Genomic DNA, 24,792 nt, shown 5'->3' with positions numbered 1-24,792 from the left:
CTTGGGAGCTACAGTTCATTGAGGGAACCATGAATGCCAAAGTGTACTGTGACATACTGAAGCAGAGCATGATCCCCTCCCTTCAGAGTCTGGGCCACAGGGTAGTATTGCAACATAACCCCAAACAAACCTCCAAGATGACCACTGCCTTGCTAAAGAAGCTGAGGGTAAAGGTGATGGACTGGCCAAGCATGTCTCCAGACCTAAACCCTATTGAGCATCTGTGGGACATCCTCAAATGGAAGGTGGAGGAGTGCAAGGTCTCTAACATCCACCAGCTCCATGATGTCATCATTGAGGAGTGGAAGACGACTCCAGTGGCAACCTGTGACGCTCTGGTGAACTCCATGCCCAAGAGGGTTAAGGCAGTGCTGGAAAATAATGGTGGCCGCACAAAATATTGACACTTCGGGCCCAATTTTGACATTTCCACTTAGGGGTGTACTCACTTTTGTTGCCAGCAGTTTAGACATTAATGGCTCGTGTGTGGAGTTATTTTGAGGGGACAGCAAATTTACACTGTTATACAAGCTGTACACTCACTACTTTACATTGTAGCAAAGTGTAATTTCTTCAGTGTTGTCACATGAAAAGATTAAATAACGTTTACGAAAATGTGAGGGCGTACTCACTTTTGTGAGATACTGTATCAATGACCATATTTTTTTTTTTTTTCTCTAAGTCACTTTGCCTATTTTGTCTCAACTAATAGCCCTCTTCTAGCAAGTCATGCTCACCAAGCCACTCTCTTTAGCCACCGCCCCACTTCCTGAGCCCTATATGTCTTTCTGGGATTGGTGGGGACATGTTACCTCCAGCATGTCACAGTGCCTGGATCAGAGTAGCCAATGGCCAGGCTGGCACACTGTCCTGTGAGAAGGAAGCAGTGACATCTTCCATCTGGGGTAGCTCCAACACTACAACGAACTCCTGCAGTGTGTAGGTGGCGAGGCGGTGGTAAATGGCTAGTATTATTTTATTGGGGGGCTATCAGCACTTTCATTAAAGTCACAATAGTTCTTAAGAGGAACCTGTCAGGTCCTTACAAACCTGATGTTATCAGTTCTGACGCCTGACCTTAGAACCTTTTTTTTTTTTATTATTATTTTAGGTAGGCTGACGTTAATATTAAGTCTCAATTTTATTTAGTATTTTAATGACAATTTTAAAATTAAAAGCACTTGGTGATGTGCTGCTTAAATTCAGAACTCAACCTACCCACAGAGGTTGGCATTTCACCCCATTGCAGCACCACATCCTTGATGATTCTGCCATAGGTGTTAACGTAGACACCCTCATCCTCATAGCACAGCAGCATCTCCATGCCGTCTGTGTTTGGCAGGAATATGATGGCGTGAGGGTTGATCTGACTCTGGATCTGCAGAAAAGAGTACAACACAATTAAACTGGGAACTAAGGCACCAGGTCTAGTATTGTGGGGGTGGACGAGTACTTACATGGACCGGGATATAAATATCATAGTTGTTCCCTGAGTCCACATCGACTGCATGAAAACCTGATGAAGATCCGTAAATAACCTTCAATCGTTGACCCTCTTCCACTGTGAGATCCACCAGCTGTGGTCTGTGAGGGAGATCTGTAAATGACTGCAGAGACATGAAGGTTCGTCATTTGAGGAGCATACACCACGCTGCTGCTTTAGTAAACGTTAACAGCCTTTCAATGGGCTGCACTAACCAGCACAAACCTCCCCTACTCTTAGCTACACTCTGTCAAAACTGGTGAAATTGTGACTGTCAACTGCGGTTGTGGAGGCACAGGACAATACTGTTGGGGAGATGCACAGGACACTATGCTGTTTTTATTTGGGGCCTGATTAGGAATCGACCAATTATCGACAAAGCCGATATATCGAGGGCCGATATGCACTTTCCCTGATATATCGGAATCAATATTACCGATATTTCGGAAAGTGCTTGTACTGAGTGATGCCTGCAGCTAGAGGCATCACCCTGGTACCGGCGTCCATAGAAGACGGTCGGCTGTCTTGTAATGACAACTGATGCGGCTGAGAAGCCGCTCGGCTGTCATTACAAGGAGCGGGAGGGGGCATCTCCCCGCTCCTGCCGCCTTCGGCGGGTTGCCCGGGTCTTCCGTCGCAACGGGAGACCCGGGCAACCAGCCTGCACGGCTGCCGAAGACCCGATCAAAGCCACATTCGGGTCTCCATGCAAAAACCCGGATGTCATGACATCACTTCCGGGTACTGCCACCAGATTAAAAAAAAAATGACAGCATTCAAAACAGCCAAACTTGGTGTTTTGAATGCTTTTAAGTGCAGAGGAGGGGTTTGGCCCCCAGATCCCTCCACAAGAGTACCTGTCAAGTAAAAAAAAAAAAAAAAAAACAAATGTTTTAAATGTACGAAAATATCGGCCGATACTGATACGCGATGACCAAGGTATCGGTATCGGCAATGAAAAAACTATATCGGTCAATCACTAGGCCTGATAGTAATTTAGTAATTTTATTTTTTTAAAGGGCACCTCCCCTTAGATCTTTGATTTTGTTTTCCAGGTAGATCTTGAAGGGGAAAAGGGAACAGGCATTTTATATATCAAACATATACTTATGATTTTCAATCGTGTTTATGATTAAGCAGATATATTGGATGTATATGTTGTCATATTGTATAACAACTGTTGTGTTCAAATGCCATTTACACCTCCAGCTGTATAGATTGCTATCTCAGCCTTTGAAGAACTGTTCAGCTAAACAACTACTGGAAGTATGAAGCCTATGTGAACAAATAATCCACATTTCAATCAAGATGTGACTTCAAAAAAACGTTAGATAGATAGGTCCCACCCTTTGTAAAACATATACATTTTAATACAAGTCTTTAGCCAGATAGAGCAATAGTTTTGAAACCAAAACTACGTAATGCGACTGTGATTGCTCTCCAAACATGTCGTTCTACCTACATGTTTGTAAAATAACTATATTTTTCAATCTGGCTTCAACAATCAAAACGTTACTGAAATCCATGAGTTTTGGGGTTTCCTCTACAATCTCAACCTCTGAAAGGTTTCCTACCTCTGATCGAAGCCCTAAAGAAGTGTAGCTGAGCACAGATGATTTTAATTTAGTGTCATAGGTGTCAATGGTAATCTGTAAACATTTACCTTGAACGCCATGAACTTGTGGTAAGGTTTGGGGGCCCAGGCGTAAACTTCCACAGAGTTTTTCAGTGCAATCACCAGGAACTTAATACGTTCGTATTTCACTGTGAAAGATAACAAGATGGTGAGAGGAGATAAACCCTAATATTCCAATTATCCAGTAGATCGGATAACCCTTGAGAACACCTATAACCGGCGGTCCTTACCTACTTTATAATGTACACATCCTTCCATATCGCCTACCGTGCTCCACCCTTGTTTCTTCTCCACCTCTGGGTCATTGTGGAGGATCTTGTTTCTTAGCCAGGAGAGATAGTACACCCGCAGCTTGTTCCTCTTACCTACAACAAAGGAAGTTAGTGTGATTTGGTCATTTTCATGGGAAAAATAAAATCTGATAAAGGCGAGTGAAGTTTGTGTAAGTCTGAATAATCAGATTCTTGTATTTGCTTCCTTTTTCTCTGGTAACTATAGAATTGAATGTGTTTTGTTATACCTATTAGTGCAAAAACTACCTGTTAATCCTGCCAGAGTCCTGGCCTGTGTCTTCTGCGCTCTTTTTTCTTTTTTAATTCCATATTTAGAAGAAGCGGTATAACAAGTCCTTTTACCTCATACATATCAGAATGGAGTACAGTAAATATTGCACACAGAAACGTAAAGTCAAATACAAGTAAGTGGAAGGCACTAGGCTCTTCTGCAAAGCTTCTTGCACACACCATTGGAATATACAGCTTTCTCATACATTTTTTTCAATGTAAAGGGGAAAAGTAACACTAAACCCAGTGTAAATAAATGAAAAGTTGGAGGGGGGGGGGGGGGGGTTGTGTCACAACAAGACAGAGGGAGACCCAGGAGTGTGAGGGTCTGACCGTCCCAGGGAGGGGTCCACCCCAAAATCCGCCAGGGAAAGGGGGGGGGGGGTGCGTTTACTCACTATATCAGGAACACAGGCGAGCGCCATCTCCTGACAGTACCCCACACCACCGAAGTGGGGGGGGGGGGGGGCTGTCAGCCAAATAGGAACGCTGCGACATAAGCCCAGACCCTGTCGTATGTGTCCTGGCGAGACGTTTAACTCACGGGGCCAGTCCCTGTCCAGTGGGACTAAGTCGCGGCCGACCCAGCGCGGAGCTAAGGCCTGCACGCGCTCGCTGGCCAGACTGGGGTGATCACTGGGATAAAGGGATCCATCCCATCGCCCAACCCGACATAAATGCTTGAAGATCTCACAGGAAAAAAGTTCCAGAGAAAAAAAAGGCTAGTTAAAAAAAATCTACATAAGAAAATAACTTTTGTGCCAGGACCAAAGATCCCAGCCAGGAACCAGGTCCTTACTCCTGACTAGGCAGATTAAAACTGTTACCCTATGCAGGAAGAGAGAGGGTGTACCCTCCGGGACTGCCCATAGGCGTAGCCAGAACTTTTTCCTGCCTAGTGTCCTACTCCTGGAGGGGGCAGTATAACCCTACTGATATGGATCCAAGAGAACTGCGTCCGTCAATGAACGATAGAGAAAAGGAGATTGGGAAAAGGTGGATGGGGGTACAAAAAAAAGATAGGGGGACAGCAGGAAGAAAGAGGGGGGGGGGGGGTTAAGGGAAGAAACTGACCCAATCCCCCTGGCCTGACACCCAACTGATCACCTCCAGGAATTGAAAAGGGTTCCATAACTCACCTCAGGGAGCTAGTAAAGTTTAAACTTTATCAAGGATTCTGCACTTTTATCAGCCCTTCCCAGTTCACCTCTCTGGAATAGAGAAGACCCCCCCCCCCTCTTTTTATAGGATGGGGGGGGGTCTGCAGCCCTGTTCTAAAGTGACAATATTATTCTTCCTTAGATACAGCACAGTGAGCATTGTCACCCCAAACAGTAAATGTGTTACCGGCAGAATCACAAAGTGGGAAAAAACAAAACAAATTGAGCCAACTCATATACCAACTGGCAAGCTGTAATATATTACATTTTCATTCCTGGGTTTAATATATAGCTTAAATGTGGAATGTTTGCTATAGTTCAGCCAAGGTGAAGATAATCCAGCAAATTCTATTTTACCAAGCTATAAAGATTTTAGGCCTGATAAACTTTCAGTGATGGCACATTAAAACAGTGCAGATTGCAACATTTTTGCTGGTGAAAAAAAAAAAAAAGAAAGATTACTCAATGGATTTTTTTGTGGAACATATGTCAGAAATCTAAAAATGTTTATTTTGTGTGACACACAATGGAAAAGATTGCATATATTATGGTCGCATAGAATAAGCACACTAATGCGCCAAGCAATAGGTGACATGGAACTCCTCTTCAGCTATGGTCACTATAATAAAGAAAAATTTGTGACTTTTTTTGCACAGGAAACCAGGCACCACTCATCACTTGGCCAAAACCATTCCTACAGTGAAGCATGGTGGTGTCAGCATTATCCTGTGGGGATGTTTTTCAGTGGCAGGAACAGGGAGACTAGTCAGGATTGAGGGAAAGATAAATGCAGCGATGTACAGAGACATCCTTGATGAAAACCTGCTCCAGAGTGCTCTGGATCTCAGACAGGTGCGAAGGTTCGTCTTCTAACAGGACAACAACCCTAAGCACACAGCCAAGATAACAAAGGAGTGGCTATGGGACAACTCTGTGAATGTCCTTGAGAGGTAGACTTTAACCCAATCAAACATCTCTGGAGAGATCTGAAAATGGCTGTGCACTGACGCTCCCCATCCAACCTGATGGATCTCGAGAGGTCCTGCAAAGAAGAATGGGAGAAACTGCCCAAAAATAGGTGTGCCAAGCTTGTAGCATCATACTCAAAAATACTTGAGACTGTAATTGTGCCAAAGGTGCTTCAACAATGTATTGAGTAAAGACTGTGAGTAATTATGTACAGTACATGTGATTTTTTTTTCATTTTCTATTTTTAATAAATTTGCAAAGATTTCAAACAAACTTCTTTCACATTGTCATTATGGGGTATTGTTTGTAGAAGTTTGAGGAAAATAATGATATCAATCCATTTTGGCTGTAATATAAAATGTGGAAAAATTAAAGCGTGAATACTTTCTGGATGCACTGTACCTAAAACCACTGCAGAGCTGTCCTAATCTTCCTCTTCCAGGGTTGCAAGCTGGTTCTCCTGGCTCCTCCGCCCTTCCAATTGCCCCCAAAGCAAGCCGCTCGCTATGGGGGCACTGGTGCGGGCTCAATCCCAAGCCGGCTCTGTGTGTTTACTGACACATAGCATGGTTTGGCCCCACCACCTGCTCTCTCTTTGCAGGCTGGGATTGACAGCAGCAGGGGCCAATGGCTCCCACTGCAACCTTCATGATTAGTGAGAAGAGAGAGAGCAAGGAGAGAGCCGAAGCTTTCGGGCACAGCACTGGATAGAGATTGAGCTCAGATAAGTATAAGGGGGGGCTGGAGAGATCCTAATAACAGAAGGTTTTTTACCTTAATGCAAAGAATGCAATAAGATAAAAAAAAACCTTAAGCCTTTAGAACAACTTCAGGCAACAAGTTTACTTTGGACTGTATATCAAGTGCATACACTTACCGCTGATGGTAATGAGCAGGTTGAGACCCTCCAGTACATCCATTTGCTGGAATCTCCGCCGTGTGATCAGGCTGTAGACCTTGCCCTGTCCACTACGGTCTAGAAGCATGAGGCCATTTTCTGTGCCCACCAGGAGATTGACCCCTAGAACATAAAATGTTGTACTTTGATCTTACAGAGATAGCACTGGGATCTTTGATAAGCTATTTGTTACAAACAACAAAGCAAACAAATATATTTTTCCACACAACAAAACATGGATGAGACAATAAGGCCCTTACAAACTGGGTGGGCTCCGCTGGAGTGCGCCTGCTTAGTGTCTGCTGATCCCCAATGAGCAGGCCGATGGCTGGTCTGTGTCCCCTCCGCTTATGCAGAGTGGACACAAACATAGCCTGCTTTCCTCTATGGGTGGTCAGATGTAAATGGACCGCCTGTCCACTAACATCTGACTGCCATCTGATCCGATCCACCAGATGGATTGGGGAACAGATTCCCATCTGTCTATTTTTAGCGGATAGGATAAAATGTCAGTGGGTGTCAGCGGACATGTCCGTTTTACACCTAACGCTCTATAGAGGAGACTGGTCTGATCATGTCCGCCTCCAAAACTGACATACCCAATCAGTCTGCTAGTGTAAAAGAGGCCTGAGACGCTGGAAAGTCCATCCATTAAAACCCATTTTAAAGATGTACCCCTGAAATTACAGTGGAGGCACCTAAAAACAGAGGTTATCGACAAGTCTTTCCTGCAGTGTGTGTGTATATATATATATATATATATATATATATATATATATATATATACACACAGTAAAACCTTGGTTTGAGAGTAACTTGGTTTGAGAGCGCTTTGCAAGACAAGCAAATTTTTTAAATAAATTTTGACTTGATATACAAGCGATGTCTTGATATACAAGTAGCGTCATGTATAAAAAAAAAAAAACAGAGGAGCCTCTTAAAGTGTAGCAATATGATTACATTTAATGAAGGTTCAATATTTAGCAACTCACATGGTTGATGATTAAAACAGGCACATCTAAGTATGCAGGCATCTGGGGTAAAGCTTTCCACATAGACCATTCTCTGCACAGCCATCTTCATCATCCCTTCCCCGCTGCACTCCACGAGTGATTCAAAGCCTCACTTTCAGATCACTCTACTGCAGGCTATTCTTACTGGTCACGATTGCAGACTGACAGTGGTGAGAGCCAGTGGTTCAGAAGACGGTCTATGTGGACAGCTTTACCCCGGATGCCTGCATACTTAGGTGTGCCTATTTTAATCATCGACCATGTGAGTTGCTAAATGTTGAACCTTCATTAAATGTAACCATATTGCTACATCTCTCGTCTCTTATATTCTGTAGCTCTGCTGGATTTTGCTTCTAATCCCCTTGGGAAGGCTGCATATTGTGGATGGACATTTTATGGTTACACAACCTATCACATTGCTATAATCTTTGTATATAGACTATAAACTGAAGGACTTGTGGAACGAATCATCTGAGTTTCCATTATTTCTTATGGGGAAATTCGCTTTGATATAAGAGTGCTTTGGATTACATGCATGTTTCCAGAACGAATTATGCTCGCAATCCAAGGTTTTACTGTATATATATATATATATATATATATATATATATATAAGGGTTTTCCCAAAACAGTTGGTTAAAATATCCTTGTATGCTGTACTATTAGGAGCACCTTCCACTAGAAGCACCTCAACCCAATTTGAAGGTGGTCCGTGAAATTATGGCCATATTAATTTAAAGAGCGTTTAACTTTTTTTTTTAACCACTTGCCGACCGCCGCACGACTATCTACGTCGGCGGTCAGCCCCTCACAGGCAAACTAACGTAGGGCTACGTTGCTTGCTTGTGAGGGTCTAGGGAGCGAGCGCGCGCCCCCGGGGGCGCGCTCCCGCTCCCGCGTGGTCACGGACCCCCCCGCGCGTGTGACCAGCGGACCCGATGTCCGCCGGTCACTCGGCGATCGGCGGGGGAGAGGGAGAATGTCAGGCAGCTTGTGTAAACAAACTGCCTGTCATTCTCCTCGCTGCAAAGACACTGATAAAACGGATCTGGTATGTAGATCCGTTGATCAGTGTCCTTACAGCTAGAGCCCCAGCCAATCACAGTAGAAACCACGCCCCTAGGGACACACACAGCCCCTCCCTTCCAAATAAAGTTAACCCCTTCACTACCAGTGTATTTTTACAGTAACAGTGCATATGTATAGCACTGATTACTGCAGTAATGTCACTGGTAACCCCAAAAGTGTCAAAAATGTCAGTCAAGGGTCCGATCTGTCCGCCGCAATGTCGCAGTACCGCAAAAAAAATCGCAGATCGCCGCCATTACGCGTTAAAAAAAAAAACAACAAAAATGACAAAAATCTTTCCCTTTGTTAGTAAACGCGATAACTTTTGCGCAAACCAATCAAAATACGCTTTTTGCGATTTTTTTTACCAAACATAGGTAGCATAAAACAAATTGGCCGAAAATTTTTAAAAATTTTGATTTTTACATTTTTTTTGGGGGGAATTTCATATAAAAAAATGTGAAAAATATTGCTATTTTTGCAAAATTGACGCTCTTTTTTTGTTTATAGCGCGTGATCAAAAAATCGCACAGGTGATCAAATACCACCAAAAGAAAGCTCTGTTTGTGGGAAAAAAAGGACGTCAAATTCGTTTAGGTACAGCGTCGCACGACCGCGCAATTGTGCGTTAAATTCACGCAGTGCCGAATCGCAAAATACCCCCTGGTCGGAATGGGGGTAAAATCTTCCGGGGCTTAAGTGGTTAAGTGACTTCTATGGTAAAAATAGTGCCTTTCTGAAACACGCTGCAGCCCCTTCCACTCACCCCACAGTGCAGCGCACAGAATTTCAGAATTGAACCTCTTCTTGTACTTCCTGATCTCTGGAGTGTCACTGTGTGGCCTTGTGTTAGTTGGATTCACGTTCACAACAGATCCTTTTCGGGCTTCATATTTTAACTGCTCCAACCTGGCGGCATCTCCGCTTACGAATGACGCTGCAAAAACAAGTGTTCAAGTTTACCATCTCAAATATAGAGAACAATACAAATGTTTACATTAGGGTAAACGATTGCGAATTATTGCACACTGCTGGGACAAGTTAGGGAGTTTCACACTGCCTTCCACTTCTTCAACCAACCCAACAGAGAATGCAGCATTGGGACAAAGACTCCTGGTTTTAACAGGTAGGAAGGAGCCTGAAACATAGGCGTCCCCAAACTTGTTGATTTTCCTAAAGCCGGCCACAGACGGTTTGAATCTCAGCAGGAACCGGCTGAGATTGGAGCCATCCATGTATGGGCAGGCTGAATGCACCCAAGTTGATTGATCAATAGGTATAGCCGCTAGCAATAATCACTATGTTTTCCTGAGGGGGACAGCTTCCCCCACCAGGATAACACAATGGCTCGGCGGGAGGGATTCCTCTGTCCACACTGTTTGTGTGGATGGAGAAATTGAGCAAATTTATTTTGTTGCAGGAAAAAAAATTTTTTTTACCTTTTTCTTAATACTACTGATAAGCTAGTCAAACCTAGCTAGTTTAGTCAGCTGTGTGAGATAATATGAAAAGCAAAGCTTACAGACAAAAATTATGAAAGTGCCCTGCCCAATCCGTTTTCCTCTACTGCACATACCCTCTCCCTCCCCCCTTTCCCCCTCCCCAGAAAAGGGGAAAAATTTGAGTCAGAACAGTGATTGCACTTGAATATATGAGCCCGTTCTCCTTCATACATATTTAGAATTTCGATAAGTGTGAATGTCTCAGAGCCTTTGAACTTCCTCTTAATTTGCAATGAAATATATTTGATCTGCGTGTCATTTCGCAATGTTTTTTTTTTTTGTAACCATCTGCTCTATTGGAGTTTGAAAATAAAGAATTTACAAAAAAAAAAAAAAAAATTATGGAAGTGAACTCATACATGCAGAGCAAACAAAGAAGTTTACCTAAATGATTCTTCCTGCATATACAGTCATGTAAATTAGTAAGAACACACCCTGGAAATTGTTGACTTATAAGCATTAGGTCTTTAGGTCTACATTCAAAGAGTGCTTACAGATAAATATAAATCAAGATATACTTGACCATATGGCACATAAAGGTGACAGTGTATTCTTATGATCTAGCTTACTGAAAATGCAGATGTGGAAAAGTTAAAGTGGAGCTCTACCCTTCCACCCAAAGGGGGGAAGTTCTGCTTTAAGGCCTCCCCTTCCACAAATGGTGCTTTTTTTTTGGGGGGGGGGGGGGTACCTGCTTTTGACAGGTACTCCCTCCCATTTCCGTTTCCGGGTGAGGTAATCGCTGGATCCTGGGACAGGTGAGTGTCTGTTTGTTAAAAGTCAGCAGCTACAGTTTTTGCTGCTGCTGACTTTTAATAAACACAAAAGTGACTGGAGCTTTGCTTTAGGTACACCCCTAAATTTACCATCACTTTAATTCCATGAAACTAGAATCCTGTGTTTCAGATTGGGTGGCAAAAATTTGAATCTCCTTGAGGAGTGTGTAGATAGGACTTGTCTTATTTAAACCTCAATGTTTACAAACAATTGTACAATATACAGTGCCTTGCGAAAGTATTCGGCCCCCTTGAACTTTTCGACCTTTTGCCACATTTCAGCCTTCCAACAAGTGGGACACAATCATGAAGTGGAACGAAATTTATTGGATATTTTGGTAAATCTTTTTGTATCCAAATCCGGCTTTAAACTTCTCCACAACAGTATCTCGGACCTGCCTGGTGTGTTCCTTATTCTTCATGATGCTCTCTGCGCTTTAAACGGACCTCTGAGACTAACCTCACGCTCCTTGGAGCTCTGGATAGGGATTAGAGATGGTGGTGCCGGGGCTCTCCCTTCCCTCTGGCAGGCTCAGCTCACAGTGTAGGCCTCAGTCGGCACAGCGCGTCTCCCCCAGCAACAGCAGCTTGTTTCCTGCGAAGCCCGGGCTAATCCTCCTCGGCAATCCCTGACAATAGGAGTGACATTCCCTCAGCGGCCTGGCTCTTGGTCTGTCCCCAGTAGACAGTTCGGCCTCGGAGGGGGGCAGCGGTAGGTGTGTGTGTCGCTTAGCGGTATATGCCCCCTTCTTGTCAGCTTCCTCTCTATTGTCAATATCAGTGCTGGGCTGAGTCCATGGCACACTGTGAGCTGAGCCTGCCAGAGGGAAGGGAGAGCCCCAGCACCACCATCTCTAATCCCTATCCCGAGCTCCAAGGAGCGTGAGTTTGGAGGAGGAGTGTGAAGTAATTTCTGATATACTGGCGATTGTAAGGTGGATCCTTCAGGAGGGCTCAGATTTACTCTGGATTTCTGACTATTGTGTCACAACCCTGCTTGCACTGACCCCCTATAATCAAGGGGTCGGTGCTTTCTGGTAAGCATTCCCACACACTGGGTGTCCATGTGGTGAAGGGAGTGAAGATTTGTTTTCATGAGGATCATCCTTTGGAGACTGCACCATTTAATGTTTGTTGGTGTATGGGACTTTATTTATGATTCACTCATCTACTTATTGCTGATGCACTTTAGATTTGATATTGCACTTTGTATGGGATTATTTATGATTCCCTCATTTATTTGTTGATGCACTTTATGTTTGATTATGCACTTTATATTTAAGAATTTATACATTTCAACATATTTAATCAATTAATCACTTAGTGCACTTTAGGTGTATTTTATACCACTGAAAGTAAAAGGGCTGAATAATTTTGCACACCCGATTTTTTAGTTTTTTATTTGTTAAAAAAGTTTGAAATATCCAATAAATTTCGTTCCACTTTATGATTGTGTCCCACTTGTTGATTCTTCACAAAAAATTACAGTTTTATATCTTTATGTTTGAAGCCTGAAATGTGGCAAAAGGTCGAAAAGTTCAAGGGGGCCGAATACTTTCGCAAGGCACTGTAGGAAGAATTTTTCTTTTTTTTATTTAAACCTTAAACATCTCATGTAGGTCTTCTTTTCTTTCCTATTGACATGTGTAGTGTCTGAATGGCAAGATCAATGGAGCTCTGTGAGGCTCTCAGAAGGAAAGCTGTTGATGATTAGGAGTCTGGGAATGGATTTTAAAAGAATACCACATTTTTTTTAAAACATACCATTCTACTGTAAGGAAAATCATCTATAAGTGCACACATCCTAAATGATGCCCAATTTGTCCAGGACTGGCCAGCCCAGCAAATTCAGCCTAGGAGCTGACTGTTTGAGGCTACAAGGAGTCTCCAAGAACCCCAAAAAATGTATTCGCAAGTTCTGCAGGTAACCCTTGAAACAGCAAATTTCAAAGTGCATGTACCTAGCATCAGAATGAGATTGCACTAATTCAACTTGCATGAGAAGTGTGTTAAAGTGCACTTTTTAACTTGTACCTAGAGGTAAGCCCATAATAAAGCTTACCTAGGGACAGTGAATATATCCTAAACCTACACTGTTTAGGAGATATTCACACGGAATGCAGCAGGTGAGGTCACCGCCACACGCGCTCTGAAGGGCACATACCTTCTTCAGAGATCTGTGGCCTTGGCCATTCATACAGCCGGAGCCCACAAACTGCAGAAGAAAGATTGGGGGGGGGGGGAAAAGATGGAAGCACCAGTCAAGTCTGTCATAATGTGACAGTATGCAGTGCATATTAGTACATTAGGACTCCGGGGGGGGGCGCAATCTGGTCGGTAACCCCAGATTACGGGTTCCCGACCCGATATCCCCGAGCATCAGTGTGAAGAACAGAGCTTGCACTAGAAGAAGCAGAGCCGATACTTCTTGTATAGTGCTGGCTCCTGTCACAGGCGGAGTGATACCAAATGTACTCCACCTGTAACCGGAGTGATACAGGAAGCATTGGCTCTGCTCTCTACTGCAGCCGCATGCTTCCTCCAGCTCCTGTCTCACTGATGCTCGGGGACCAGCCAGCAATGCCCACCAACAGAAACCACCAGCAGTAACAGCCAGCAGTACCCAGCAGCACCAGCCAGCAGTACCAGCCCTGGAGGACAGCCAGCAGCAGTACCAGCCCTGGAGGACAGCCAGCAGCAGCCACCAGCCATACCTGCCTGGGGGACAGCAGCAGCCAGCGATACCTGCAGGAATCCTAAAGGAAGAAGTAAAGATTGAGGTCAGTTGAGGTGCAGGTAAACCGCAGTGCATTTGTGCGAAAGCAGCCTTAACCCCCTTTTACCCGATCAGTCCGATGGAGTGCGCCTGTCTGTTTTTCAGGCGGACCCAATCCGACTCTTCACTTACCTCTATAGAGCTGCAGATGTGAAATGGACTTGTGTCCATTTACACCCGCCTATCTCCAATCTGATCCACATAAAACAGAAGGGGATCCGTCCCCTTCTCTCTGGTGGATCATATCGGAGGGCCCATAGAGTAGAGCGGGCTTTGTTTGTGTCTGCTCTGCATATGCTGACTGGACACTGACCTGTCATCTGCTCGCTCTGCTCATTGTGGCCCTCAAGCGGTTACCAGGTTGATAAAGTGGCCCTCGCTCCTCAAAAGATTGGGCACCCCTGCTGTAGGGGCATGAGTCCTAGATGGAAAGGTGTGCTGTAGCAGCCTTCCCCCTTCGTTTCGCTATGGTGTGTGGCGGAGGGAAGGAGTTCCAGGTGTGATAAAGTGGCCCTCGCTCCTCAAAGGGTTGAGCACCCCTGCTGTAGGGGCATGAGTCTCAGATGGAGAGGTGCGCTGTAGCAGCCTTCCCCCTTAGTTTCGCTATGGTGTGTGGCAGAGGGAAGGAGTCACAGGTGGAGAGGTTCGCTGTACTGTAGCGCATCAGGAGACTGTGGCGGCTGGCCTTAACACTTTCATCACTGTGGTTGGTAGGTCTCACTATTCTTCCCTACCTCCTCTGCGCTGAGAGGAAGTGGCATAATTTTAAACATGTCGCTATTTTAAACAAGGTTAGGACTGTATGATACGTTAAATACAGTTCTGTAAGCATCACCTTATTTTCTGGCATTGCCAGAAAAAAAAAAAAGCTTTTGCTGCTCAATAACAATAAAGGGGTGCCTACAATTTTCTATTAAACATATAGGCAAAAAACAATCAGCCAGGAACAATGTGCTGAAAACTGATCAAGCAAATATAGGGTTGTTTGGTCACAGTAGACGTTTGGTGCAAAACGAAGACAGAATTTCTTGAGAAGAACTGTGAAGTACAATGGTGGAATGCTATTGTTTGATGCTGCCTTGCCGTTTCAGGGCCTGGGCGGTGTGTAGCCATTGTTCCAACAATACATGCTTAATAAGAATGTGAGACTCTCTAAGAGTTGAACCAGAAATAGATTTTTTAGCATAAGGCTTCATGTACACTGGCAGCTCCTAAACTTGAGTTTAGGAGCTTTTGGCACTTTTTTTGCCAAAGCTCATAAACTAAACTCCATAAAAGCCTGTGTCAGCCTATGTGTCAAACACATAGGCTTTTATCAGATTTCAGGAACTGCTGCGGTTAGGGGAGCTTCAACCTCCCTCTCCTGAACGTGGAAGAATCGCATTCAGTATAGGAACGTTCTGACCGCCAGCTGCTGGAAAACACAAATGTTTCGCATTTTCCCACGGCTGGTGGTCAAAGTAGGCTGTGTGTATATGAAGCCTTATGCTCCAAAGCACACTAGCAAATCCACAAAGGAATGGCCCAAAGACAAAAAAGATATGGACTGGCCTAGTCAAAGCCCTGAGATGAATCCCAATTAAATGTTGTGGGTGATTTAAAACATGTAGGTTATACTGGCTAACCCACAAACATCATGCAACTGAAGGATATTTTTAACAGAGAAGTCCGGTGGGCAGATTGTAAAAATGCCTAAAGAAGTAATTTCTGCTATAGGGGTCAACACCAGATATTTGTTGTGTGTGTGTGTATATATATATATATAATTGTTTATATTATTCATTTCTTTCACATGTAGTTTATCTAAAGACCATGTGTATTGCTCTGGGGCTTGTCTAGTCCTGCAGAGGACCCTCCTCTCACCTCTTCATAGGCACAACCTGAATGTTACACTTATATCTATCTACACAAGATGTACAAGAAAATGTAATTAGAAACGCAGAGAATACCTGCAACAGGGATGGTGTCACCACTTCCTCCTGATGACTGGTAGAGCCCCAGATCCACAAACATGGTGAATGAGGTTTTGGGAGGAGCTTTCACCAGGCCACGGGACTGATACTGCGGAGACACAGAAATATTCTTTGTGAAAGCAGGCAGTGGCAAACGCAGATGTGGTTATAGCACACTATTTAAATTGTGAAAACATGTAGGAAATACCCCTTGGATGTCATAAAGAGCATCGTAGACACTCAATAGGAATCTATCTCCCATTCATGCAACAAATGGCACAACTTGCGACAGATTCCAGTAGTTGTTAAGTGGTACTTGAATCTGTTGGAGAATTGCCTCAGACAGAATTCTGTCTTGGAGAGAAATCTTTATGCAACACAATACTAACATGTGACAACATGGAAAGGTCTTATTTACTGTCACTTTTCACCAACCGTGGTATTTCTTAATGTGGTTCTAAATCCTAAATATTTTTTATTTTAATGCATTCCCTGCATTATGGTGAAAAAAAGAGTTCCAATACCTGTATCGCCCCCTCACCCTTACCCTTATACGTAACCAAGTCCTAACTCGATCCAGCGCTGTGCTCGCCTGCAGCGGCTCTCCTTGCTCTCACAGGCTTTGTTGAGGCAGTGGTAGCCATTGGCTCTCTTGTGGTCAGTCAAATCCTTTGACGAGGGAGCAGGGGGTGGGGCTGAGCTCCGCTGTCTGTGTCTATGGACGCAGATTGGAGACACCAAGAGTGAAACCAACTAATGGCTCCAACAGACTATAAGTGAATATTAGTTTTAATTGGAATAACGCTTTCAATCCATTTTTATTAATATGGCATAGCAGTCGGAGATGTTAAGGAATAATGAATAAGCCTTAGTTCGTTTGTCTCCAGAAAAAACAATACAATGTGTTATCACTGATCTCATTCTAAAAATGCTTGCTGCGGATCTGTCATAGTCTGAGTTAGTGCCAGTTCACATCTACATCTACATCTAAAATCCCGCAATTTTGACATCCAACATCCTGCGCGGCTTCATTGCAACATGCTTGTGACTTCATTAACAGAAGTCAATGCAAGTCGCGATGAAGTCACCGCAAAGTAGTGCAGAAACCTATTTCTAAGTCGCTGCGACTTCAGTTGCTTCGATTAGAACAGTTCCATTGCAGTCAATAGGGTGTGACTTGTTATGCGATTTTGAACTCCAAAGTCGCATGACTAATTGCGGCAGTGTGAACCGAGCCTTAGCAACTTGGAAGAAGCATGTGACCAGTGAAATCAAAACATCCGATCTATCGAATTGTTCAGCATTACAACTACTAATGACCACCAGTTCTCCTTCAACAGATCTAGCTCAGAGAAGCCAATTGTGAGGTTTCTCTGCCATGGTTTTCATCTCCACCACCCCTAACAAAGTCCCAATGATAGTTTTAGTTTGCTGCAGCTAGACTCCACCAGTTGGACACAACTGAGAATTCTGGTGGCGGTTCATCACTGTAGTGCCTAAACAATATTAGAAGCAGGCAGGAGATTCAACTGACCAATAGCAACAGAGAAAATAAATATATACTTTGGGCATGAACTGTTTTTTCCATTAATGGAAAAATGTGCAAGTGTCTGCACATAGCCCACCCCTCCAGGCATCCATATATACCCAGCCACGCTCCCTCGGTCAAAGTAGTACTTCAGAGTATGGGCGAGAATATGATCTGCCCTAGGTCAGATTTTTCAGGCCTGATTGGCCAATCACAAGGCCCCAACTCTGTCAAATGGGGGTTGCAATGTCATCATTCCTCTGTCTAAGCTCCAAGAACAGTGAAATGTTGCTGAGGGAAACCACCGTGGCTGGGTAAGTATACATGCCTGGGGTGCTGAATTCATTGAAAGGAGAAAGTGATGGGGTCTCCTAAAACAGATATCCACCATATCCTACCTTAACTTTAAGCTACAGCACAAATATCCATTTAGTACTCACGTCAGTTCCGCTGCCTTCTTTGCTGGGAGAAGAACTTTGACCCTTTGGCTCGGTGGGAGAATGGCTTGGCTGTACCACATCTGGTAGATTGGTGTACCCATTGCTGTCTGCGTGGAGAAGATTTCTTTCTTCTTCCGGCGTCTAACAAAAAGAAAACGCAAAAGCAGCCAATTAAAATGCTGAGAAATGATGGGGGCTGCAAGACATTCTGGGAAGAATTTAGGTGTCTTAGACCTTAAAGAACAGCTGTCATGTCAGACTATAGATGATGCTATTGGTGGTCACACCTTCAAAAATTGCTAGTTGCCTGCAGTCACTGACCTGGAATATGAATATGGAGTTCTGACTTTCATTTGCTGCACACTTGGTTTGGGTCTGGATAAAGGTACTTATGGTTGACACAGCAAGGCACCTAGCATCCTCCGAAGCAATGGCAGCCTCCAGTCTGCCGTGTACTTGAAAGAACATTACTATACCCATCTATAATACCATAACGTGTACAAAATTTCCTCCCATATATCTGGGGCACTACTCCTCAGCACCAAGGCCACATTAACTCTTTTTCGTTGGGTAGGAATGACAGGGGTTGATGCTTCAGGACTGTGACTGATGGAGTTTGTCTATGATTGAATCTGACATATTACATTTTATAAACTAGTTAACTATATAAATCTAATCTTATGATTTGATAAGCTGCGTTAGAACACTTATCACAGGGTGCTGTAAGTTTAACTTTATGCTTTTACTTGAAAAGGACAATGAAAAGACTGAAAATAAATATAAAAAGTATTTGCAGAGCAACCAAAAAACAGGAGCACTCACCCTCTGGACAATCATGGTTCCATCACCATATGAACTGTCTGACGTACTGCCCACCAGCTCCTCTACATCATGGACCACCATGGTACTCACACTGTCAGTATCTGCATCTCGCCCATTCCGGCTGCAACACAAGAAAAGTGAAAATAATCACTATTGTCCATGCTGGTAATCCCCTGGCCCAAAAAATGGATGCCCCAGCTGACACTCAGGGCAGGCATGTTGGCAAATGCAGTGTGCTGTTGTGTGCATTCAACATGCAAAGCTTCTGAGGCTCATCTGAGCTCCTTAACAGGTAAATCTGACCTGCAGTAAAGAGGAGACAATCCACACAGCTGGATGTAGGAAATCAGGTTTGTTGTATATTGAACAACACAGACCAACAGGTATTTGGACCATCTCCTCTTTTTGGCAAAGCTGAGATTTAGAAGCGCATAATGGCGTGGATAGAGCCCAGGGTTCCCAAGCAGCAACAGTAGCGTATATACAGTACAGAACAAAAGTTTGGACACACCTTCTCATTCAAAGAGTTTTCTTTATTTTCATGACTATGAAAATTGCAGATTCACACTGAAGGCATCAAAACTATGAATTAACACATGTGGAATTATATAACTAACAAAAAAGTGTGAAACAACTGAATACATGTCATATTCTAGGTCAGTGGTTCTTAACGTTGTTGGAGGTACTGATCCCCACCAGTTTCATATGCGCATTCAGCGAACCCTTCTTAATTGGAAAAATAAAATATGATTTTTTTCAAATTCAAAACATAGGTACATATTTAGGTATATATTTATACAGAGGTGCACAAAATTAACAAAACCATTAAAGAGCAAAACCATTAGGAACAAAGAACAAAACCATTAAAACATGATTTTCACACAAAAACAAAAACATAATAATGAATATTTACTGCAAATCAGTGTGACTTCTGCTTTTGTCTTTCAGAGACCAGTTCAGAAATGACTTCCGCCGAACCCACAAGACTGACTCACCGAACCCCTGGGGTTCGATCGAACCCAGGTTAAGAACCACTGTTCTAGGTTCTTCAAAGTAGCCACCTTTTGCTTTGATTACTGCTTTGCACACTCTTGGCATTCTCTTGATGAGCTTCAAGAGGTAGTCACCTGAAATGGTCTTCCAACAGTCTTGAAGGAGTTCCCAGAGATGATTAGCACTTGTTGGCCCTTTTTGCCTTCACTCTGCGGTCCAGCTCACCCCAAACCATCTGGATTGGGTTCAGGTCCGGTGACTGGAGGCCAGGTCATCTGGCGCAGCACCCCATCACTCTCCTTCTTGGTCAAATAGCCCTTACACAGCCTGGAGGTGTGTTTGGGGTCATTGTCCTGTTGAAAAATAAATGATGGTCCAACTAAACGCAAACCGGATAGAATAGCATGCCGCTGCAAGATGCTGTGGTAGCCATGCTGGTTCAGTATGCCTTCAATTTTGAATAAATCCCCAACAGTGTCACCAGCAAAGCACCCCCACACCATCACACCTCCTCCTCCATGCTTCACGGTGGGAACCAGGCATGTAGAGTCCATCCGTTCATCTTTTCTGGGTCGCACAAAGACAGCGATTGGAACCAAAGATCTCAAATTTGGACTCATCAGACCAAAGCACAGATTTCCACTGGTCTAATGTCCATTCCTTGTGTTCTTTAGCCCAAACAAGTCTCTTCTGCCACTCGTTTTCCTGTACTTAGCTGCTTTTTTTCTTTCCATAATACAAATTCTAACCAGGGCCGTCTTTATTCTTGATTGGACCCTGGGCAAAAATTTTCTTGGGCCCTCTTGAATCCACTTATCAACTATTTGGGGGCTCAAAGGGCAGCTGCTTTGGGCCCCACAACAATGACTAGACCCGGGGCAGCTGCCCATTTTGCCCTGTGTTAAAGACAGCCCTGATTCCAACAGTCTATTCAGTAGGACTATCAGCTGTGTATCCACCTGACTTCTGCACAACACAACTGATGGTCCCAACCCCATTTATAAGGCAAGAAATCACACTTATTAAACCTGACAGGGCACACCTGTGAAGTGAAAACCATTTCAGGTGACTACCTCTTGAAGTGTGACTCTACAATTTTCATAGTCATGAAAATAAAGAAAACTCTTTGAATGAGAAGGTGTGTCCAAACTTTTGGTCTTTACTGTACTTTGCATTAGTCTGCGTTAACCTCCTCCTAAGCTGCTGTTGCATTCTCATTGATTTGTAACGTGAGAAAAGTTGTTCCACAATGAACTAAAGCCCCATCTGTGGCGCCATTATGCTAATTTCTCTCAACACAAATGCAACTTGATATTGTCTTAGAGCCCCCTCACACCTCTATGTTCTGGTGTGTTGCATTAAAGTGGAACAAAACCCTTAAAAAAATCTTTCCTGTGATGTGGCAGTTACAACCCTTGTCAGCCGCTATCATCCTTTGCCTGGCTACTTCCGGGTGCTGGGTTTTCGACCTCGATTGGTCGATGGGAGAATTACACCCCCCCCCCCCCCCCGAGCATGTGCATGGGAGTCAGTCATTCTGGCACACCCAGAGGTTGCTACGAACGCACGCTGAGCCACATATGCGCAGCTCAGTGTACATTCAACAGAAGACTGCCAACCAGCGCAGGTGTATTTTTGTGTTTGCATAAGAGACATAGAGCTACCTGCTCGCAGTTTTTCCCTTTTTAAATTACGTTCAACTTTAACGTGTGTTCAATTAAAGTGGAACTGTATGCTATTGAAAATGGGTAGACAAGCAGGTTTTTTAAATGGACTGAAAGGGAAGTATAGTTCCACTTTAAGGCAGCCCATTCTAATCAATTCTAATTCACCAGAACAGACAACAAAAAAATCATACATGCTCCATTTTTTTTCCTCGGACACAGCACACCAAAATGCACAGTAGTGCATTATTGTGCTTTGCAGCACATCTGCAGTGGAGGTGGGTTGCTACTAGAGGTGGGTTGCTACTAACAATGAATGCCCCTGCAATGAGCAATGCAATAATTGTGTATTGTGGTAATGTTGAATGAATGATTTACGCAAACCGATATCCTGCAGAAAGGGAAAGATGCTCTCCAAAACTAAAAGGTGAACTTTGACTGTGGTTGTTAACACTCTGCTAAGTGGCTTTGTTCGTTATATTCTATGGCAGGGATCCTCAAACTACGGCCCTCCAGCTGTTGCAGAACTACACATCCCATGAAGCATTGTAAAACTCTGGCATTCAGAGACATGACTTGGCATGATGGGAATTGTAGTTCCTGAACAACTGGAGGGCCATAATTTGAAGACCCCTGTTCTGGGGTAAATATTTGGGTTTGCTCGAATTCCAAAAAAAAAAGTGTTCTGGAAAAATTTCAGAAAATTTATTTTTTTTCAAATGTTTTCCTAACTTTCCCTCCCACAGGAAATTAAATTAGATGTATCTGCTTCAAAACGACAGCCCTCCTTGTCCCCAAAAACAACATAAAAAAATGTATAATGTCAGGATGGTCTACTAAACAAAAAATTTAAAGGGTACAAAACTTAAAAACCACCTAAATGGGGGAAAAAAAAAAAAATCTAGGACTGTGGTAAAAAAAAAAAAAGAAAGGCCCTATAACCAAAGTGTTTATGGCAGGCATGTCCAAAGTCTGGCCCGCGGGCCGCTTTAACCACTTTACCACCGGAGGATTTTGCTGGCTTACGTCCAGGCCACTTTTTGCGATTCCGCACTGTGCGACTTTAACTGACAATTGCGCGGCCATGCAACGCCGTACCCAAACGAAATTTACGTCCTTTTTTTCCCACAAACAGAGCCTTCTTTTGGTGGTATTTGATCACCTGTGCAATTTTTATTTTTTGCGATAATAATAAAAAATGCGAACATTTTGAAAAAATAACAATATTTTTCTACTTTGACAGTTAAAAAATATCCAATATATTCAATTTTTGTCATATTTAGGCCAAAATGTATTTAGCTACATGTCTTTGACAAAAAAATTCTCAATGAGCGTATTTTTAACCGCTTTATGACCGGAAGGTTTTACCCCATTCCTGACCAGGCCATATTTTGCGATTCGGCACTGCGTTACTTTAATGGACAATTGCGTGGTCGTGCAATGCTGTACTTAAATTAAATGTATGTCCTTTTTTTCCCCACAAACAGAGGCTTCTTTTGGTGGTATTTGATCACCTGTGCGATTTTTACTTTTTGCGCTACAAACAAAAAAAAGAGCGACAATTTTGAAACAACAACAATATTTTTCACATTTTTTTTATATGAAATTCCCCCCCCCCCCCCCCCCAAAAAATGTAAAAATCAAATTTTTTTATCATTTTAGGCCAATTTGTTTTCTTCTACATATTTTTGGTAAAAAAAAAAATAGCAATAAGCGTATTTTGATTGGTTTGCGCAAAAGTTATTGCGTTTACTAAGGGAAAGTTTTCTGTCGAGTAATGGCGGCGATCTGCGATTTTTTTTGCGGGACTGCAACATTGCGGTGGACAGATCGGACCCTTGAATGACATTTTTGACACTTTTGGGGGTACCAGTAACATTACTACAGTAATCAGTGCTATACATATGCACTGTTACTGTAAAAATGACACTGGCAGGGAAGGGGTTCATTTTTATTGTAGAGGGAGGGGTTAATATATGCCTGGTGCTTACTGACGTGTGTGGGGGGAGGTGACTGAGTGACACAGGGACAGATCGCAGGTTCAGCTATGCTGAACCCTGCAATCTGACCCGGTCTGTCACTTAGGAGATCCGCCCGCTTTGTTTACACAAGCAGGCGGATCTCCACACTCGATTCCCCGACGATCGGGGAAGAGCGGAGGTGATCACCGCCGCTCCTCCCCATGCCCGACTCCCGCTGTAACTGAATACAGTGGGAGCGAGCCTTGTTTATATATTACAATTAAAAGACACAAAGGGGGTATTTACTAAAACCGCATGGTGCAAAATCTGGTGCAGCTGTGCATAGAAGCCAATCAGCTTCCAGGTTTTATTGTTAAAGCTTAATTGAACAAGCTGAAGTTAGACACTGATTGGCTACTATGCACAGCTGCACCAGATTCTGTGTGCTTCAGTTTTAATAAATCTCCTCCAAATGTAGTAGTGCATGGAGTCCAGTGTTGTCTACCTTCCAACTGATTAATTCCTCATGCGACCTTTCTTCTCTGCAGCCATCTTATATCTATGATTATTGGGAGCTTGCTGTTACGTCTGGATTTTCACAGCTGCCCCCAACCCTGAGGCAGGAAATATCACAATGCTTTGGCAAGCTCATGAGACTTCAAAACCTACTGCCCGGCAACCTTCTGGGATGTGAAATGTAGATATCCCAGGAGGTTGCAGATATCCCTAGGCGAAAAAAAACAATAGGTGGGAGGGTGAATCCAGATTGAATAGAATTATTAGAGGTGATTAAAGGGATTGTAAAGTCTTGTAAAGTCAGAAGGTTTTTTTATCCTTACACATTCTATGCATTAAGATAAAAAAAACACCTGTGTGCAGCAGCCCCCCTAATGCTTACCTGCCATTGGCTTCCGCTGATGTCAATCAAAGTCAGTTTGCCAATACGGAGAGAGATGGGCAGGCTGAACTGCAGCTCAGTGTCTGAATGGATACTTGGAGCTGTGACTCGGCTCAGGTGCCCCCATAGAAAGCTGCTTGCTGTGGGGGCACTCAGAGGGAGGGAGGGGCCAGGAGAGCAAACAAGGGACCAGAGAAGAGGAGAACCTGGGCTGCTCTGTGCAAAACCAACTGCACAGAGGAGGCAAGTATAACATGTTTGTTATTTTTATTGCAAAAAAAAAAAAAAAAAACGAGATTTTACAATAATTTTAACCACTTAAGCCCCGGAAGATTTTACCCCCTTCCTGACCAGGGGGTATTTTGCGATTCGGCACTGCGTGACTTTAACGGACAATTGCGCGGTCGTGCGACGCTGTACCTAAACAAATTTGGTGTCCTTTTTTTCCCACAAACAGAGCTTTCTGTTGGTGGTATTTGATCACCTGTGCGATTTTTTGATCACGCGCTATAAACAAAAAAAGAGCGTCAATTTTGCAAAAATAGCAATATTTTTCACATTTGTTTATATGAAATTCCCCCCCAAAAAAATGTAAAAATCAAAATTTTTTAACATTTTCGGCCAATTTGTTTTATGCTACCTATGCTTGGTAAAAAAAAAAAAAAATCGCAAAAAGCGTATTTTGATTGG

General features: G+C 43.4%; 1 protein-coding gene across 7 annotated transcripts in view; it reads right to left on the bottom strand.

Annotated features, from left to right (window-relative positions):
• Positions 1-24,792, bottom strand: part of MINK1 (misshapen like kinase 1) — a 249,643-nt gene that overhangs the window by 4,446 nt on the left and 220,405 nt on the right. For all 7 annotated transcript variants that reach the window (XM_082253310.1, XM_082253312.1, XM_082253313.1 and 4 more), the window contains 9 exons: positions 18,587-18,707; positions 17,765-17,905; positions 15,794-15,905; positions 9,557-9,727; positions 6,689-6,832; positions 3,350-3,484; positions 3,147-3,247; positions 1,458-1,607; positions 1,219-1,378 (listed from right to left, as the gene is read on the bottom strand). In XM_082253310.1, the coding sequence (XP_082109436.1) occupies positions 1,219-1,378; positions 1,458-1,607; positions 3,147-3,247; positions 3,350-3,484; positions 6,689-6,832; positions 9,557-9,727; positions 15,794-15,905; positions 17,765-17,905; positions 18,587-18,707 (1,235 nt within the window). The remainder of the gene's footprint in view (positions 1-1,218; positions 1,379-1,457; positions 1,608-3,146; positions 3,248-3,349; positions 3,485-6,688; positions 6,833-9,556; positions 9,728-15,793; positions 15,906-17,764; positions 17,906-18,586; positions 18,708-24,792) is intronic.

Source organism: Pelophylax lessonae (assembly GCF_965119305.1).
Source record: "Pelophylax lessonae genome assembly, chromosome: 4".
In the NCBI taxonomy this organism is placed as follows: Eukaryota; Metazoa; Chordata; class Amphibia; order Anura; family Ranidae; genus Pelophylax; species Pelophylax lessonae.
The sequence above is the reverse complement of the archived record's forward strand: the minus strand, read 5'-3'. Positions and strand labels throughout refer to the sequence as shown.